The sequence below is a fragment of the Callorhinus ursinus genome, unplaced genomic scaffold, assembly GCF_003265705.2.
Source record: "Callorhinus ursinus isolate GAN/ISIS: 27379988/994484 unplaced genomic scaffold, GSC_fseal_2.0 scaffold80, whole genome shotgun sequence".
Taxonomy (NCBI): Eukaryota; Metazoa; Chordata; class Mammalia; order Carnivora; family Otariidae; genus Callorhinus; species Callorhinus ursinus.
Genome location: NW_027397142.1, coordinates 1,018,493 through 1,039,301, shown reverse-complemented (window position 1 = coordinate 1,039,301; position 20,809 = coordinate 1,018,493). Strand labels below are relative to the sequence as shown.

General features: G+C 40.9%; 1 protein-coding gene across 1 annotated transcript in view; it reads right to left on the bottom strand.

Moving 5' to 3' along the window:
* Window positions 1-20,809, bottom strand: part of GALNTL5 (polypeptide N-acetylgalactosaminyltransferase like 5) — a 62,183-nt gene that overhangs the window by 37,377 nt on the left and 3,997 nt on the right. Inside the window, exons 2-5 of the mRNA XM_025862219.2 lie at window positions 16,397-16,697; window positions 10,385-10,505; window positions 3,658-3,824; window positions 504-626 (exon numbers count right to left, since the gene is read on the bottom strand). Of these exons, the coding sequence (XP_025718004.1) occupies window positions 504-626; window positions 3,658-3,824; window positions 10,385-10,505; window positions 16,397-16,658 (673 nt within the window). The 5' untranslated portion in view covers window positions 16,659-16,697. The remainder of the gene's footprint in view (window positions 1-503; window positions 627-3,657; window positions 3,825-10,384; window positions 10,506-16,396; window positions 16,698-20,809) is intronic.

The window sequence follows — 20,809 nt, the reverse complement described above, 5'->3', positions numbered from 1 at the left end:
TGTGTGTGTGTGTGTGTGTGTGTGTGTGTGTGTGTGTGTGTGTGTGTTGGGGATGGAAAGCCAGAGCTGGACTCCTCTCCTGGGCCATCCGCGCTCTGGAGCTCCCCACTAGCCCACCTGACCTTTGGAGAGCCACACAGCCCACTGGAGCTCCTTGGCTTCGGGGTTTCCCATGCACGGGCCACTGCACCCCATAAAGTTTTGCTCTCCTGGCTGCATGTACAGCTCCATCTCAATCTGTATCTGGGGGAACTCATCCTATAACGGGGGCTGACACTATGGCCCCTGCAATAAAATACCTTCCATTTGAAACAAGGAATCTACCTTTTGAAGCAGAATGCATACTTTCAGGGTCCAAAGACTCATCTGGCTGAAAGGCATTTCCACTCTTTTGTTTATACTGGTGGAGACTTGGAGGGGTCCCCATGAAGATTATTTCTGCACCAGCAGGAAGGTCTCCGGGACACAGATATTGGGTCAAGTCCCGAATGAAAGGCTCATACCTGAAGCACGAGAGGCTCCAATCAGCCTTGATCGGATCAGTCCCTCTTTCTTTTTGTTTCTTATTAATTTAATCTTGCCCCGAAAAATTTCCAGGCGATGGTCTAGTTTCTCTTTCAAATCATCTGGGAAAAAACAAAACAAAACCCAACACTTGACAATGTACAAACTAGAACTACAGAAAATAAAATAATTCATCACAATTTTGACTGATTCCTAAAAACCATGTTCTTCCCCAGAAGTTCTAACTTTAAAAACTTCACCCTACAGGAGGAAGAGAAAGAAACATGATTCAGCATTGAGATCAACTGCACATATTCTGTTTCTAGTGAAATACCTCTATTTTGATAAATCGCTGTTGAAATTTTAATAGAAAAAACATGATTTGTGGAGCTCTGGAGCAATCCAACTTTCTCACTCTCAGCTGTTCCTTCTGACTTGGCGACAACTCAGGCAAGGTGTCCGACCCGTGGAGTCTCAGCTCTGTCCCCCGTGAGGAGGGCTATCCACCAACGCCTTGCAGGACCGTGGAGAGAGGGACAGATATGTCACGCAGCACAGGGCCTGGTACTCAATGGTCCCTCAGTATTTGGAGGGTGATATGATGGTGGTCAAGGGGGCTGGGCTTGGGCTTCTCAGCGGTCTTAGGAATCTGCATCAAGAGGTTGAGGATCCATGGAAGCAGGTTTATCATAATCTTGGCAGAAGGAGGGATCTCCTGCTTGTCTTTAAAGAGTGCCAGGGCCCGCCTTCCCCCGACTCAGAGGCAGAACACAGGCTGCAGGGCTGCACCTGCAGGGTGGGGGGCAGGGGGCTCGCAGCCCAGAAGTCTGCAAACACTTCTCCCTCTGCAGAACGCAGAGGAACTCTATGAGCCATGGCTCAGGGGAAATAAGGGCGGTTCTGGCAGCAGTGATTGCTGACATGACATGGAGGGCTTGGCTTCTTCAGGAGATGGTCATGTTGTTGGCTTGTGCTCAAGAGGGCCCAGGACCATGAGAAAGATGCATAGCAGCAGGTCAGCTCTGGACATGCCTCTCGCATAACTCAGTGGGCCCCCCGTCCACTGCTGCCCAGGCTGAGAGAGTCCAGCGGCAGTGCCTACTGGTATCAGCTGGGAAAGACAAGCTGAAATTCACACCATTCTCCTAGAGCCCGTGTGAAACCACCGTGAATTAAAGCAGGAATGTGAGTATCCTGAGCCCCCTCAGAATACAGAACACCCTGTTTCCTATGTGTGTTTGAGCTTCTGCATGGGTCAAACAGTAGCCTCCTTGGTGAAGCAGGTGAAATCACAAACTAGGTGAACACGGATCGAGGAGAAGTCACGTTATCTGGTCTGGCAGCACACCCAGATGTTGGGCATCAGTGGTGATTCCCCTGGTGCCTAGAGAACTTATGAGTGGTCACAGGGTGCGTCTCTGAACTCATGGCGTGGTTCTGAAAGGCTTGGGCAGTGTCCCATGGTCATCCTGGAACTGTATGTCCATAGCAGGACCCTTGTCCTTGTAGGTGAGCAGTTAGAACTCCACAGTCTAGCAGAAGATCCCCTCTACCCCATCCCCTGCCCAGCATGCGGCCAAATCTGCTGCTCAGTGCTCCTGATCCCATTAGGAATCTGACCATCTCCACACAGCCCCTCCTGTGCACAATTATAGAAACAAACAGCGGCTCCTGGAGAAATAATGTCATAAACGGTAGTGCCTGGCCAACTTGTGAAATCCCTAAATGTAGCCGACATTAGCTTGAGCTATTTTCCACCTTTCACTTGACACACCTAAAGTCCCTTCCCCTCAGGTGAATCTCCTGGGATGTCCTCTTTTCTACCCCTGCCTGTTCATCTTCCTTCTGTCTCTCCTCTTTTCCTTTCCCAGCCCGAGGTGGGTCAGATTCACAAGGGAATAGGTTAACTTTTAGGCAGGAAACCTATTCAATACTGAAAATACTGCTTCCATGGGAAATGGACCCCACAGGGACCTGCAGACTCCAAGAAGCTTTTCATTAATCTGGGTCCCCTTGGCTTGCCTCGGGTTTATAATTTGGTTGTAAAAAGGACAACTCATTTCAAATGCCAAGTGCATTTAATCAGATTTTGTGCTAGTATCACAACTCTTTAAAACCAGTGAGCAGGGAGGAACATGCACTTGACTCCAGTTGATGTGATTAGAATTCATTCACGGGGGGCGCCTGGGTGGTGCAGTAGGTTGAGCTTCTGACTCTTGGGTTTCGGCTCAGGCCTGATCTTAGTGTAGGGTCATGGGATCAGGCCCTACGTTGGTCTCCGCACTCGGTGCGGAGTCTGCTTGGGTCTCTCTCTCCCTCTCCCTTGCCTCTCCCCCCATTCTCTCTCTCAAATAAACAAATCTTTAAAAAAATTTCAGGGGCGCCTGGGTGGCTCAGTTGGTTAAGCGACTGCCTTCGGCTCAGGTCATGGTCCTGGAGTCCCGGGATCGAGTCCCACATTAGGACTGCTCAGCAGGGAGTCTGCTTCTCCCTCCGACCCTCCCCCCTCTCAAGTGCTCTCTCTCTCTCTCATTCTCTCTCTCAAATAAATAAATAAAATCTTAAAAAAAATGGTATAAAAAATTTAAAAAAAAAGGAATTATTTCCTGAGGAGGACTTGGGTCATGCCATTCCCCTGCATTAAGCCTGTAATAGCACTCCATTTCTCCAGAGAAAATTCCAACACAAGCCGGGTGGCCTTTTTATAGCTGTGGGTTTATGTCCACCCCCTCCCCCAATGCTATACTCATACACATACTACATAAAGTACAGGACTATTCCCACCTCACCACGTTACCTCTGGCCTCTGGGCCTTTACGGTGCTATCGTCTCTGCCTACAGCACTTTCCTCCTCCTCTCCATCTGGATAACTCAGACCTCAGTTTAGATGTCGCCTCTTCCTGAACGTCATCCGTGATCTCTGAAGAGCAGGTTGGTGCCCCTACATTCAGCCACCTCACGGAAGCGCTAACCACCCATGAGCCCAACACCACAGGACAGGGACCGGCGTTTACATCCCCACTGGTGGACCAACAGCACCTGCCTCGACACCCGCTGAATGTAAAATGTCTAGAAAGTATAAAATCACGCGAGGGCCATCAGAGGTCGCACTGCCTTCAAAGCAGATGACAGGTGGATGGCGTTCTGTCTTACCAAAGTTGCTCATGTCATCTACCAAAATAATTTCTTCAAGGATGTGTTGTGGCGTGAGGTTTATGACACTGGACATGGTCCGAAACAAGGCGTTAAATTCCTCATTGTGGAAGCAAATAACCACACTGGCAGTGGGTAGGTTGGCTGGGTAATGTTTTTGAAGACACCTGCAGGCATAAATAAAAGGAAAGAAAAAATGATTTGGGGTCTCGCTGAAGCACTTTTCTTTATTTGCATTTTTTCCTCTTTACTCCCTTAATTGATCATCATAACAAGGTGACACTACAGTTGAAAATACCAAAATTAAAATACAAAAGCTTCTTTAACTGCTTATGCTATTCTAATATTTTCTAAATCACTCCCTCCTTAATGTCAGCAATAATTGCTCTTCCCTGGAGACTCTGTTTTGGCCATCATAAGTCTATGTTGAACATAGTATAAACATGAATTATACCTATATTTTGGTTTCTATTATAAAAGTGTATTAATACACTTATACACATTGAAATGTTCAAATTAACTTCATTGTACTATCTTCAAAGAAAATCTTGTGCTTTAGTTTGTTGTGGCAAAGAAATGCAGTGGATATGGTGTAACTGGATTTCTTCCAAGGATTTGACAAAAATGTGTTATTATTTTTGTGCACATGAGAGAAAAACACAAGAGCTGAATTCTAATAATATTAGTTATTAGCTATTAATTATTGTTTGAATTGCTACATGAGTTGGTTGTATTTTGAAATATTTTGGTTGTAAATGACAGGCCCACTGAGCTAGCTTAAGCATAAGAAAATGAAGTATATTAGAAGGGGATCCAAATGTCCCACAGGACCTAGTGACAGTTGTTCCGATGGAAACTTCAAGAATGACTGGAGCTAGAGGTTTGAAAGTCACCTGGACACTTGGTCCATTTCTGTTCTTGCCTTTACATCTGGGAATAAGAGTAACTATAACAACATCAGCCTACCTCATAGGTTGGGAGGGTTCAATGAATTAAAATGTCAGATGTTCAGAACAGTGCCTGGCAGATAGAAAGAATCACACCAGGCTCATTATACAATTCTTATCTTCTCTCTGCAGTCTGGCTCATTTCCACTTCTTTATTCCACAGAGTGGGAAATGTGGCCAACATCAGCATATCTTATGGTCCAGCACCCAAGGAGAAACTGGTAAGACTTCCTTTTTCTCCAAAAGTCAGAGGTGAGGATTCACTGGCCCAGCCTGGCTCAGGTGCCCATCGCTGGGCTAATGGACTGTGGCCAGCGAGTGGAGTCAAAATCGAAATCACTATTCCCACTGCAACTTTGTGGAAAGAGAAGCGGGGCAGGAAGTGCCAGTAAAGGAGGCACTGGGTAGGGGCAAGCCTACAGGTATCCCACACAGACCCACAGCATATTCATGGGCAGGTGTCACCATGGAAGAAGAGCGACTTCCCTAGGGGACATTTTTACCCAAGACTAGATGAAGATGTGCCTACCACATAGATGCTGCCACCGTGCTCCAGGGAGTGGGACCACGGAGGGCTGAGTGGCTGGCAAGGGGGTGGGGGGGAGCACATCCCACACATGTGGCTTCACAGAGAAAAGTAGGAGAATGACCCACAGGCTTAAATTCCGGGAAGATCACTGAGTTCTCAAAGAGGAAGTAGATGAGAGAGACGGGGTGGGGGGCAACGAAAGAACAACACAAGAATGAGGGACATGATGGTCCAGGGTGAACCTGTGCTACTTAGGTCCCATCTCTAGCACGGCATCCAGCCCTGGGCATCTTTTTAAGAAAACCGTAGATAAACAGAGTCCCTTCAGAGGAATGAGACAATGACAGTGAAGGGGCCTGAGACTATGTCCCACCAGGTCTCCTTAGGCCCCTGGGTGTATGAGTCTCTACAAAATTAACTGATAAATGTTGCTCTGGTCTTTTCTGACCCAAACTTTTCTCACCTAAGTAAGCAGTTTTTCAGGGTAAAAGAAATTTGGGCAAGGCCCGAGTTTGGTGGTCCTTGGTTAGCTGCTCTATTCTTTGCTGATCATACAGATCAACAAGAGTACAGTGTAAAGCAGGACTACTGTGGGTTGAATTGCGTCTCCCCCAAATTCATATGTTGAAGTCTGAACCCCCAGTACCTCAGGATGTGGCCTTATTTGGAAATGGGATCGTTGCAGAAACAATGAGGGAGATGTCATCAAGGTGACCTAGTCCAATAAGACTGCCGTCCTTGCAAAAAGGGCAAATTAGGGCACAGAGACAGACACAGAGTGTATTGAGTAGGGAGGGAGGTTATTTTGGCTTACACACCTTGTGCACCAACACAGGAGAAAAAGCAATAGGACTGGGGGTATGTTGACTTGCTCCTTTTTGTGTTTTTTTTTTAATATATAAATTCCAGGTTTTCTGTGATTAACATTTAAAAGAAATCTGCATACTTATTAATTACAAAAGGCTAAATAATCATTTTACAGTGCAGCAATTTGACAGCTTCTGTTTCAGTCAAGTGATTGAAAATAATTTCACCCGCAGTCACTTCACTGGTAATGGGACAAATGGACATCAAGTGCCTCCTGATGCAGTGCTCCGAGGATGACACAAAATCACTTCTATGGTATTCCTGCCAAAAAGCATGACCCAGATTTGATCTCAAGGTAACATCAAACTCAAACTGAGGAACGTTCTAGAAAATAACTGGTTAGACCTCATGAAAGATAAAGACTTAGGAATGGTTTCAGATGAAAGAAAACCAAGGGCTTGGGAACACCACATGCAATCTGGGGTCTTGGGTTGGGTCCTTCCAGAAAAAGGACGCCAGTGGGGCAACTGTAAACATTTGAATCATGTCTGTAGATTTGCTAATGGTATTGTAACAATGTTAATTTCCTGGTTTTGTTCATTGTTCTGGTTCTGAGGGTATGGAAGACGTTAACATTTGGGGAATCTAAGAAAAGGCTATACAGGAATTCTTTGAGGTATTTTTGCAACCATTTTGTAAGTCTGAAATTATTTCAAAATTGAAAAGTTAAAAGATAAAAAATTAAATCAGAAGACCAAGCAACATAAAAAATGTACTCTTCAAATATCTGTATCAAATATTTCCATAGCTAGTGAAAACAATCATGTGAACTTTAAGGCACAGCTGAAATGGAAATCCCACTTAATGGAATAATAAGATAGTATAACAATGGCTGAAAATCTGCTTGGACTCCAATAGTAGTTGAAATTTATTTTAAACACAAGTGTACCCTGTACATAATTGAATTTCCTATTAAATAAGTTAACATTCTGAATACTCAAACTTCCAAGTTCACGTTCTCTCTTTGGACTGCCTCTCTCTAAAGTTTCTGCTTTTCCTAACAATCACGTGATGGGGGAAAGGAAGTAAAGGTAGCTGCACTATTTTAGGAGATGAGATTTAGGGAGAAGAGTTGATGGTGTGGCAAGAAATTCATAGCTTACAGACATCCAAAAATATTGGCTTTCCTTTGTGGTAGTTCACTATCCAGTTAAGAAAAAAGCTGTCCCCAGGGGTACCTGGGTGGTGTTGTCAGTTAAGCTTTTTGACTCTTGATTTTGGCTCAGGTCATGATCTCAGGGTCATGAGGTGGAGGTCTGGCATAGGGCTCCATCCTCAGTGGGGAGTGTGCTTAGGATTCTCTCTTCCTCTCCATCTGCCCCTCCCTCCCCCTAAAATAAATAAATAAATCTTTAAAAAAAAAGTTGTCCTCTAAATTAAATTCATATCATGTTCTATGGCTTGAATAAATTTAAATTCTTTTCCTTTGTGTCATCACATGTAAACACTATGTCTCTCGAGTGTGCCTCATCTTAAGTGATATTTAGCTACCTAGATGCTTTATTGATTTGTATATTTGTGGTTTGAAATGTTCGTGTTACACACAGGTTGTAACAAGACACAGTGGGCCCCACTTTCTCCTGTTTCCTGGAGCTTGGAGTTTGTCTCTGTGTTACTGGAAGATGCCTGTATTCCTTAAGTACTTCTCATTTAGTTAAGACAGAGTCTCAACCCTTTTAAGCTGGAAGCCATCAGAACCATTGAGGCACACATGCTACAACATGAATGAATCTTGGGGACATTATGCTACGTGGAATAAGTCAGGCAAATATCATATGATTCCCTTTTTACGAGGTACCTACAGTAGTTAAGATTCACAGAGATGGAAATTACAGGGGGACCAGAGGGAGGGAAGAATGGGGAGTTCATGTTTAATGGAAAAGTTCTGGAGATGGATAGTGATGATAGTTACAAAACAATGTGAGTATATGCAATGCCACTGAACTGTACAGTTAAAAATAGTGAAAATGGTACCTTTTACTTTATGTCCAGTTTACCACAAGTTTAAAAAAAGGCACCAACACAAATGAGAACAATGACAAAAAGCAGATTTTGAATAAAAAAATAAGTAGCTATCTGAAGCATTTTGTATCAGAAATATCCCTTTTGCCAAATGTCCCAACTGGTAATTTAATAAAAAGATCCTGTGGGCAATGCAATTCTTGTAAATCCCTAGAACACATTTAGTGCAACTGGGGAAGGTGTTCTCTACACTATAAACTCTAGAATTTTGAAATAGGCTCTTGAATTATCTGACTCCAAGTCCTAAAAACAGGAAAACTTCTAATATGCCAAAATTAAAATCTGGTTAGTAACTGTTTATTTAAAAAATTAATATGTATTCACCGATAGACTTGTACACTGGAAAACTATAAGACATTAATGAAAAGAAATTAGAGAAGACACAAATAAATGGAAAGATATTCTGTGCTCATAGATTGGAAGAACTTGACATTGTTAAGATGTCCATACCCAAAGCAATCTACAGATTCAGTGCAATCCATATCAAAATTCCAATGGTATTTTTCATAGATATAAAACAAAGAATCCTAAAATTTGTGTGAAACCACAGAAAATGCTGACGAGGCAAAGCAATTTTGAGAAAACAAGAACAAAGCTGGAGGCATCACACTTTCTGATTTCAAACTCTATTACAAAGCTATGTTAATTAAAACAGTTTGGTATTGGCATAAAAACAGACATATAGATCAATAGAACAGAATAGCGAGTCCATAAATAAAATCATGCATATATGATTAATTAATTATGACAAAGGAGCCAAGAATATACAATGGGGAAAGGACAGTCTCTTCAATAAATGGTGATGGGAAAACAGGACAGCCACATGCAAAAGAATGAAACTGGACCACTATCTTACATCGTACACAAAAATTAACTTGAAATAGATTAAAGACTTGCATGTAAAACCTGAAACCATAAAAATCCTAGAAAAAAACAGAGGCTGTAAGCTTCTTGACATTAGTCTTGGTGATGATTTTTTGGATCTGGCACCAAAAGCAAAGGCAAGAAAAGTATAAATAAATAAGTGGGACTCCATCAAGCCAAAAAGCCCCCACAGAGCAAAGGAAATCATCAACAAAATGAAAAGGTATCCCACTGAATGAGAGAAAATCATATATCTGACAAGGGGTTAATGTCTAAAATATATAAAGAATTCATAAAACTCAATAGCAAAAAAACAATTCAATTAAAAAATGGGCAGAAGATCTGAATAGATATTTTTCCAAAGAAGGCAGACAGATGGCCAACAGGTACATTTAAAGGTGCTCAACATCACTAATGATCGGGGAAATGCAAATCAAACCACAATGAGATATCCTCTCACACCTGTTAGGATGGCATTACCAAAAAGACAAGAAATAATAAGTGTTGAAGAGGATGTGAAGAAAAGCAAACCCTCGTGCACTGCTGGTGGGAATGCAAACTGGTGCAGCCACTGTGGAAAACAGTATGGAGGGTCCTCAAAAAATTAAAAATAGGGGCGCCTGGGTGGCTCAGTCGGTTAAGCGTCTGTCTTCGGCTCAGGTTGTGTTCCCAGGGTCCTGCTATCGAGTCCCCCATTGGGCTCCCTGCTCAGTGGGGAGCCTGCTTCTCCCTCTCCCTCTGCCTGCCGCTCTGCCTATCTGTGCTATGTCTCTGTCAAGTAAATAAATAAAATCTTTTAAAAAAATTTAAAAAGGGGTTATGATAAGATCCAACGCTTTCACTTCTGGGTATTTATTTAAGAAAATGAAAACACTAACTCAAAAAGACACATGCACCCCTGTGTTCATGGCAGCATTATTTATAATAGCAAGACATGGAAACAACCTAACTGTCCATCAGTGGATGAATGGATAAAGAAAACTGGGCTACTATATACACAACGGAATACTTTTCAGCATAAAAAAGAATGACATCTTTCCTGAGGGCATTACACTAAATGAAATAAGTCAGAGAAAGATAAATACCATATGATCTCACTTACATGTGGAATCTAAAAACAACCAACCAACCAAACCTCCAAAACCCAACCTCATAAATACAGAGGACAGACTGGTGGTTGCCAGAGGAAGGGGGTGGGCAAAACAAAGCTCCATTATAAAATAAGTAAGTCATGGGGGATATAACGTCCACAGGGTGACTATAGTTAATATTACTATACTGCTTATTTGAAAGTGGCAAAGAGAGTAGATCTTAAAATGTCTCATCAAACACACACAAATACTTTTTGTAACTATGCATGGTAGCCAATGTTATCTAGACTTATTGTGGTGATCATTTGGCAATATATACAAATATCAAATCATTATGTTGTACACTGGAAACTAATATAATCTTATATGACAATTATACCTCAATAAAAAAATGAGGATTAACATACATTTTATTCCTGGTATCTGGCACATCTCTCTCACTGCCCAAGCTTTCACTGAGAATGGCATTAAATCCATATTTTAAAAATCCAGCAATATATTCTGGTTTTGAATAGTTAGAATCCTTACCTGCAAGAAAGGGTAATTACAGTTACCTAAGTATAGATTTACTCCCATCACTTTGATAAAGGATAATAAGAACAACCATATCCTGAATTCACTCCTTTTATAATGAGCCAGTCATTTTCCTGGAACCTATACTACCTCCAGATAATAAGACTAAAATCAAAGCAGATTCTTTAGCAAAGTATGAACAAGCTAGCCTTTGGTCATTCAGTCTCTTTAGGAAAGGAAGTGCTTGGCCTCCTTGGTTCCAACATGATTCACAACTGTCGTGTGAAATAACTGTAACTGACATTTAGGATTTAGGAAAGGTGGGAAAGGAGAGCTAAAACCCCTCTCCTGAAATTCCATTGCAGAGAATAAAACAAGATGCCAGAGGCCAACCCAAACATAACAGTCATAACAATTAATGAAGATGGAGTAAATTTCCTATTAAAAGATAAAAACTCTTAGATGTCAATGAAGAAACAAAATATAATCATGAAAGATAAACAACATGAACTAAAATGGCTAAAAGTACAAGAATGGTCTAAGAACACAGGAGTCAAAATATCATTTAAAAAAGTACAGAATTCATTGGAAGGAGCATCTGGAAAGTCACTTTATACTCACAGTAAGAATAAGTCACAATAAAGACTAAATAAGAATAGGCTTGCAGACATCAAATATTGCTGCAGTAAAATACTTACATTAAAATCATTAGAAATATCAATATATATTGCCACAAATAAACAGTAATGGAATATTTTAAAAACAACTCTAAATCAGAGAAAAAGTTAGAAAGAACTTGATTAATGTAATTCATTATATTTCCTTAGTGGATTTATATTTTGCTTTGTTTTTGAAGAATAAACTTTCTTTTCCAATGCTTATGAAGTGCTTTCCAAAACGGATATAAAAGGCTATATTACATATAAAGGATTCTCTTTAAGATGCAGTAACCCCATTTCCACTAGGCCCTCTTTCTTGCACCTGAGAAATCCTGGACATGACACAACAGATAAGGATAGGAGGTTCTCTGAAAGGTGGAAACAAGCAGGCAGATTCCTGAGGCAGACCTCAGGAACGGAGGAAGGACACAGTGAGCTCCTGATTTCCCTGTTGCTTCCCATAAATCCCAGACAGAGGTCTGTAGAAGCCTCCAAGTAGAACCACCAATAGGCACACACACACAAAAACTCCAAGATAAGCCTGTTCCCTTTAGCCACACGGCCATGGCCGGACCTACTCTAGTCAAGTCAAGTAGCAGTGGGAGAACCACACCAACCCCTGTGGCTTCAGTGTGGTGGGCAGGGAGTGGGCATTCCACCACTCCCAAGGGAGCAGCAGGCAGTGATGTGGGGGAACCTGAGCAGAACCTACCCTTTTCATCCGCCTTCCTGGCAGAAGCAGGCAGAGCTCTGATTACCTACATGGGTGGTGTGGGCAAGCTGAGCAGGGAGCTGGTCCTCCATAAGCTGGCCTGGGGGAAGCAGGTGGAGCTCTGATTCTCCCCAAGATAGTGCCATGTCAATGGCATGCTGAGCCTCCAAGCTCACATGGCAGCAACAAGGCTCATCCAGGGGGTGCAAGGTGGGACTAGTCACACTCCACATACCCTCCGTCCCTCATGTCAGCAGGGCCCAATGGAGAGCTAAACCTCTACCCCACCTGGTGGCAACAAGAGAGAAGCAGTTTATGCAAGGCTGGGTAGTGACCCTGCTTCCTGTCTCCTAACCCTGGTGTCCATGAGGCCCACTGGGGAGCCAACTCAGAGACAATAATTTCATGCAAGTCTGTGCCCCATGTTACCAAAGGGGGAGCTGAACTTCCCCCCACAGTCAGGGAGGCAGTGCACCTGCTCCCTGGTTGGTGGGGTGGTGTCCACAGGCCCAGCAGGAAGCCTAGAATACCCACCCACCCAACACTTGACCCTTGTGCTGCATCTCAGTAGGGGATGGCCTGCTAATAAAGAAGCTTAATTAAGACACAGAGTTTCATAATATTCAAAACACCCAGAATACAACAGAGAATCCTTTGTCATACTAAGAACCAGAGATCTCAAACTGAATGAAAAGACAATCAAGAGGTGCCAACAACAAGATGAACCAGAGGTCGAATGATCTGACCAGGATGTTAAAGCAGCCTTCATAAACGTGCTCAGAAACAAATGGAAAATGGAAGATCTCAGCAAAGAAATAGAAGTTATAAAAAAAAAAAAAAGGAAAGTATAGAACTAAAAAATACAATAGTCTAAATAAAAAAATCGCTGGGCAGGCTTAATAGCAGAGTGATGGCTGATCAATGGAATCCACCCAATCCGAACAACAGAGAAAACAAGAAAAAAAACAGTCTCAGGAACTTGTGTACCGACAACAAAAGAACTGACCTTTGTATTATCAGAGCCCTGGAAGGAGAGGAGTCACAGTGGGACTGAAAAAGTACTCTCGGAAATAAGGCTGGAAACTTCCCAAATTCAACGAAAGCTGGACACCTATAGACTCAGGAGGCTGAGCAAACCCCCAAATTGGATAAACCAAAGAAATCCATGGGAGGACACATCATAATTGAACTTCTGAAAACTGAAGACAAAGGACAACTCTTGAAAGCATCCAGAGAGAAAAAACGCAGGACTCATAGAGGAACAATCTAAATGTGGATTTCTCATTTGAAATCATGGAGGAGAGAAGGAAGTGACAGAACATTTTTGAATTCTGAAAGGAAAGAACTGTCAACATCAAATTCTATACCCAGCAAAAATATCCTTTGGGAATTATGAGAAAATGAAGACACTCCCAAGTGAAGAAAAACTAAGAATTTTTGACTAGCAAACCCACCCTTAAAGAGCAGCAAAAGAAAGTTCTCTAAATAAGGAAATGATAACAGAAGGAGGCTTGGAACTTCAGAAAAGAAAAAAGAACATCAAAATGGATAAAAATAGGGGTAAATATGATAGACTCATTAAGAAACTCTCATGAGTTTCTTAAATCATATTTGATTTTTGAAGCCACAATTATAACACCATCTGATGTGGTGCTCAATACCGAAGACAATCATATTTTTAAATTGAGGAGGCTAAGAAACTGTTTACACTTTACTTGAAGAGGCAAAACATTGATTCAAGGAGACTGTGGTAAGTTATAGATGTATCAAGTAACACCTACAGCAACCACTAATAAAACCATACAAAGCAATCTTTTAAAAAACACTTTAAATAAATCAAGATGGAATTTTGAAAATGTTGAAGTAACTCACAGAAAGATAAGAGAAACAGAAGATTGAGAAACAAAGAAAACAAACAAAAAAATAAATAAAATGGCTGAGAAACTGTGACATCAATAATTGTCTTAAATGCAAATGATCTAAATATACCAGTTAAAAGCACAGATTAACAGAGTGGATTTAAAAAGTGTTCCAACAATATGCTATCTACAAGAAACTTACTTCAGTGAAACATAGGTAGATTGATAATAAAAGGACAGAAAAGGATATATTTGCAAATATTAATCAAAAAAGCAGCTGCGGTGCCTGGCTGGCTCGATCGGTAGAGCATGTGACTCTTGATCTCAGGGTTGTGAGTTCAAGCCCCACTTTGGGCGTGGAGCCTACTTAAAAAAAAGTAGGAGTGGCTATATTAATATTAGATAAAACAGATTTCAGAGAGAGAAAATTACTAGAGACAGAGACATTACCTTATGATAAAGGTTCAGTGCACCAGTGAGACATAATGATTTCGAATAGAAACACGTCAAAAAACAGTCTCAAAATACATGAAGCAAAAACTAATAGAGATAAAGTAGAACCTGACAAGTCCACAATTATAGTTGGGGTCTTCAACACCCCCTCTAGCAACTGACAGAACTACTAGCCAAAACCTTGGCAAGGACATAGAAGAACTGAACAATACAATCAACCAACAGGATCTAGTTGATGTGTATGTAAAGACTACTGCACCCACAATAGCAAATACACTGTTTTTCCAAGTGTGCATGGAGCATTCACCAGAGACGGACCATATTCTGGATCATAAAGCAAACCTCAAAAAACCTGGAAGAATTGAAATCATACGGAGTATATTTTCTGACTATAATGGAATCAAATTGGATGTCAGTAGTAGACAGTAGAAAATTATTCAGATTCTGAAATTAAACAACCTACTTCCAAATAATCCAAAGAGAAAGTCTCAAAGGGAATATAAAAATATAGAGAATTGAATGAAAATGAAAATTCAACGTATCAAAATATGTGCCACACAGCAGAGGCCATCTTATTAAGATGTCAGTTCTCCCCAAATTGATCTATAGAGCCAATGCAATTAAAAAATACAGGCAGTCTCTTGAAGAAATTGACAAACTGTTTCTAAAACCCATCCGAACAATCTAACGACCTAGAATAACCAAAACAATTTTGGAAAGAGTGAGAATAGAATTCAGAAAGAGACCCAACAAAAACAGTCAGCTGATTTTTGAAAGGTGCCAAGATGAAAAAAGGGAGATTTTTTTCAAGAAATGATGTTGGACAAAATAGATATCCACACAGGAAAAAATGAACATTGATCCTTACCTCCCATCACAGAAATTCACTCAAAATGGACCATGGCCCTAAGGTAAAATGTAAAGTAAAACCTAAAATCTAAAATTTCTAAAAGAAAACATAGAAGGGAATCTTTGTGAACTTGAGGTAGGCAAAGGTTACTTCAATAAAACATAAAAGAACATGAACCATACAAGAAATTGGGATGAACTGAACATCAAAATTTAAAATTTTTCTTCTTGAATGACATCATTCAAAAGAGAATAAAAATTGTACAGTACGGTGACTATGGTTTACAATACGATATTGCATATTAAAAGTTGCCAACACAGATCTCATCACAAGAAAAAAAATTGTAACTGTGTGTGATGGATGTTAACTAAACTCACTATGGTGATCATTTTGCAATATAGACATGTATCAAATCATTCGGCTGTACTTCTAAAATTAATAAGGTGTTATATGTTAATTATGTCTCAATTTTAAAAAGGGAATAAAAAGACAAGACACAGACTTGTACAAAATATTTGCAACTCACATATCAAAGGACTTAAATCCAAAATACATTTTAAAAAATCTTAAAAATCAGAAGACAAACATCCCGATTTAAAAATGGACAAAGGACTTGAAGAGACACTTTACAAAAGAAGATATATGGGTGGCCATTAAGCACATGAAAAGGTGCTCAAAATCATTAGTCATCAGGGAAATGCAAAGTAAGGCCACAATGGTACCATTACTTACCCATTAGAATAGCTAAACTCTAAAAAGCTGACCTTGTCAAATGTTAGTGAAGATTTGGAGCAAAGGGATTCTCATACACTGCCAGAGGAGGATATTAAACGGCATAGCTATCTTGAAAACATGTTGTCATTTTCTTTAAAGTTAAGCATATACCTACAGTACATTCTATCTGTCCCAAACCTAAGAGAAACAAAATATGTCCATACAAAGACTTATAATCCATATTCACGGCAGCATTGCAATTCATTTGGAGTATCTACGACCAATTAAAAATACATAGTATCATATTTTGCTAAAGATCATACATAAAGGAAAAAGAAAGATATCCATCAACTCAGGTTAACAACCACCTCTGAGGGTAAAGGGAGAAGAAGGAAGTGGGTGAAGTCTTTAATGGTACCTATTAACATTTATTTCTGTGAAAAAACAACACTATCTGAAATAAATATAGCAAACTATATTAAAAATTGTTAAATTTACATGATACATGCCTGTTTCACTATTTTCTGTATATATGTAAAATATTTTATAATTTAAAAATTGAATTGCTCTAAGAAAGACATTCTTTGCCTCTTCCAAATATTAAATGTATGGTATATTTCCCCCTTAAAATGGCTAATAGAGAAAATCAAAATACTTACCCAATTTTAAAAAGGTTTGGTGTTCTGCAGTTTCATCTTTGTCAGGCCTTTCAAATCTTACACGTGATCTTTGGATTAGCTTGTGGTCATGGGTAATTTGTTGTTGCAATTTTTTTCCAAGGGACCAAATTAATGCAGGTCCCTGGGTTTTCTTCTCCAAGTTGCTTACATGATTATGGTGAATATATATATACGATAGAGCTGTCCAGATCCCAAATGTCAAGGATCCATAGAATAAACACTGAATTATGACACCTCTCATTGTAAACCTAGCATTTTTGAAGCTCCATTTTTAAATTTCCTAAGTCAGAAGAATTTAAGAGAAACTATATTAGATATCTCAATGATTTATAGATCATCTACTTGGCTTAAATTCAATTTTCAGTGTCTTAAGAACAGGATCATTTTGATATGTTTTTACCCATATACTTGGATGAGATAAAGTATATCTTGTTTTTTATTAGTGAAAACTCTTAAAGATTTTTATTTATTTGACCAAGAGAGACACAGCGAGAGAGGGAACACAAGCAGGGGGAGTGGGAGAGGGAGAAGCAGGCTTCCGGGGAGCGGGGAGCCCGACGCGGGGCTCGATCCCAGGACCCTGGGACCATGACCTGAGCCGAAGGCAGACGCTTAACGACTGAGCCACCCAGGTGCCCCTAGTGAAAACTCTTAAGACTGATATTCAGAAGATCACTTAACATCAAAATGTGTAACATGCTTATAAAACATACACTCATTTAAAGTAATTGCCACACACTCCTGAGCCTACAGCTAAAGGAAATACAGTGAAAGCAGGTTTACTCATCCCTTATTCATGCTCAATCCATCTTGGAGGGTTAACCTAAATCTCTATTTTTAAAAATCTGATTAGACACCAATTCAAAAATATAAAAAAAACACACCGTTCACATGCTGGAAGGAAAGTGGGCAATGATAACTGGTCCAGCACTGATGGGACTATGAAATGGTACCACCATTTTAGCAGTTATCCAGTTCAGGGGAATTTACGCAAATGGTACGCTAATGCATTTCTATCCCTAGGAACATGCCCTGAAGAGACTCTCACATGTATCATGAGGTCTGTGCAAGAATGTTTACTGCACAGGGGCACCTGGGTGGCTCACGTGGTTAAGCTTCTGCCATCAGCTCAGGTCATGATCTCAGGGTCCTGGGATGGAGTCCTGCCTGGGGCTCCTTGCTCAGCAGGGAGCCTGCTTCTCCCTCTGCCTCTGCCCCTCCCCCTGCTCATGCTCTCTCTCTCTCTCTGACAAATAAACGAATAAATCTTAAAAAAAAAAAAAAAGAATTTACTGCAGTAATGTTTGTAGTCGAAACTACATGCAACTCAAGTTTCCCTCAATAGGAGAATTAATAAAGTGAACTATTCCCTCAACACAGAAAACAGATCAACTGGAGCTACATGTATCAATATTGTAAACACGATAAGGTCACACAAAAAACCAATCAGGGTGTGATGCATGTTTTCCATGCATATGGAAAACACGAAAAGCATGCAACTGTTTATGGGTACACCTGTATGCAGCAAATGTTGGGGAAAACCCATGCAGGCAAATGGTCCACCAAATTTAGGATGTGATTACGCCCCCGGGGGGGAGGGCACTGGGAAGAGGGAAGAGCTCCTACTGTGTTCTTAACACTTATTTTTTTTTAATCTCTTAAGTAAATGTGGCGAAATTATAAGGTTTGATAAAGCTTGATGATGTGTCCACAAGTGTTCATATTTTTCTCCGTATTTCCCTTTTGTTGGAAATATTTCCTAATTTATCAAAAAGGAAAAGTCTTGAGAAGCTTCCTTTAGAAATGACAGATTGAAAATGTGTGTCTGTGCCTTTCCTCTTGACACAATTGTGAATAAAAACAAATCTAAAAACTCCCCTGGGAAAAGAGTGGTAGAGGGAAGCTCAGTGCACTTGAGATTTCAACACAGGTTTGGAAGACTGGAAGCTGCTGGACGTGAGGTAACAAGCGGGAAGCCGGAGGAAGCCAGGACCCCACGTGCACAGGGAGGGGACTCTGAGGTGGAACCCCAGGGCAGCCAGGGCACTGGAGGTGCAGGCAGGTCAGATGCAGAGTGGGGAGGCTTCAGGAAGACCACATATTTATACACACAGCAGTCAACTCTCTTCACCCCTCTCTGTGCCTTAAAGTCAAGGTGGGAGCCTGGCAATTTCTTCTCTGGAGACATGGGACTGAGGAGGCTCAGCCTCTACAGAAGGAAGGTCAGGGCTGAAGTCAAGGGGATCCCTTGGATCCAGAAGGTTTGATCACCCTGCACACTTCCCCATCTCACACACAGGCTCCTGGCAGCCAGGTCGCTATACCTGAGGTAGGAGACAGGAGAATTTTTCTATGGTGAGAAGATAGGTCCCCCACATTGAAATGGAGTGCCCAAAAAAGCAGCTAGCCCCATGTGTCACTTGAAGATAGTGCCATGGGCAAAGATTCCCACCAGTGGGTTAGTGTCTCATTTTTCAACTGGAAGAGAAAGCTGTTATGCACTGAGTTGTGTCCTTCCTAAAATCGTATGTTGAAGTACTGGCTCCTAAAAAGACCCTATTTGGAGATAGGGTCTTTAAAGAGGTAACTGAGTTTAAATGAGGCCACAAGGGTGGGCTGTAATCCAATTGGACCAGTGTCCTTGTAAGAGGAGGAAGAGACACCTGGGGTGCATGCCCCAGAGGAAAGGCCATCTGCAAGCCAAGGAGAGAAGCCTCAGAGGAAATCAGCCCTGCTGGCACCTTGATGTTGAACTTCTAGCCTCCAGAATGGAGGGAAATAAATTCTGTTGTTTAAGCGCCACCTGTCCCCCACCCCCAGTCTGTGGCATTTTGTTATAAGAGCCCTAGCAAACTGATACAAATGCCAAGGATTGACCTAGGCATTTGAAGAAAACCTCCAGAAAGAGGGAAAATACACATAGAACCAGGAAAGGGGAACAAATAAATGAGAGCTTTCAAAAAATCAAAACACTGGTTTTGATTGCTCACAGAGAGTCAAGAAGACACTATTCCCATAAAACCAGGGAAGCAGGCTATGATAAAGAAAACATTACAGAACAAAAAAAGGTTGCTGAAACCTAAAACATGATGGGGAAAACTAAAAAAAATTATTAGAAGGTTGGAAAATAGTGTGAAAGGAATATTCTGGAAGGCATAACAATATGACATAAGGGAAAACATAAGAAAACATGGAGAGATGTGGTATTTCATTCTAGGAGGTATAACATCTAACTAGTAAAAAGAGTTCCAAAAGGTGATCAGAGAAAAATGGAGGACAGGAAATTATTAAATAAGTAATATGAATATTTTCCCCAGAACTAAAAGGGCTCACAAAATGCCCAATGCAATGAATGTAAAAGTATCCTAAAAGCTTCCAGGTGCAGAAGAAACAGTTGACATACAGGAGGAGTTTCAGAAGGATATCAAACTTCTCAACAAAAACACTGGGTTCTTATTTCTTTTAAAGATTTATTTATTTATTTTAGAGAGAGAGCGCACAAACTGGAGGGAGACAAAGTCTCAAGCAGACTTCCTGCTGAGTGCAGAGCCCAATGCAGGGCTCAATCTCACAACCCTGAGATCATGACCTGAGCCAAAACCAAGAATCAGAGGCTTAACCGACTGAGCCACAGAGACGCCCCAACACTGGGTTCTTAAAGACTATAGAGAAATGGCTTCATAATGGTATTTCACCTAGAATTCTTTAGTCAAATTTTAATTAAGCTTGAGAGAGGAATAAAGACATTTTCAGATCTGTAAAGGACTCAGAAAGAATTACACTCCATGTGTTCTTTTTTGGGAGACTACATGCGGGTTGCAAATGCCAACAAAACAAAGAGTAAACAAAGAAGACATGGCCCAGGGTGGTGGATCCAACCCAGGAGAGAGGCAGAGATGGCCCCAGAGGGTGGCTGTGCTGGGGGGGGCCCCAGGCTACAGTGAACTCTGGCACTCCACCCCTCCCCCAAAATGAGATGGGTCAAAAATATATCAGATTTGATAGATGATATGGGGTGGGAAAATATAAGTAGATGACTTATCTGATGGTAAAAATTAAGGAATGATATTTGTAGAGTGATGTAACACACTGGCTATAGATTCATAAGGAAAATAAATTCTAAAAAATGGAAGTCGTGTAAGAAAAATGAAGTTGATATGTGAAATAAGCCAAGAAGTAGAAGCCTAAGAATATTATTTAAAATATGAAGGCAACTGTCCTACGAAATATATTAAAAGAGTTGAAAGTCATTGCTTTTGGGGAGTTGTACTGAGGATTAGGGTGGAAACTGGGCAGGGGCCTGCTGACTCTGTAAGATTTTGTTTTTATTTTAGGCTTTTTTAATGTATGCATTACTTTAACAAAAAAATTAAAAATGGAGATTACACACAG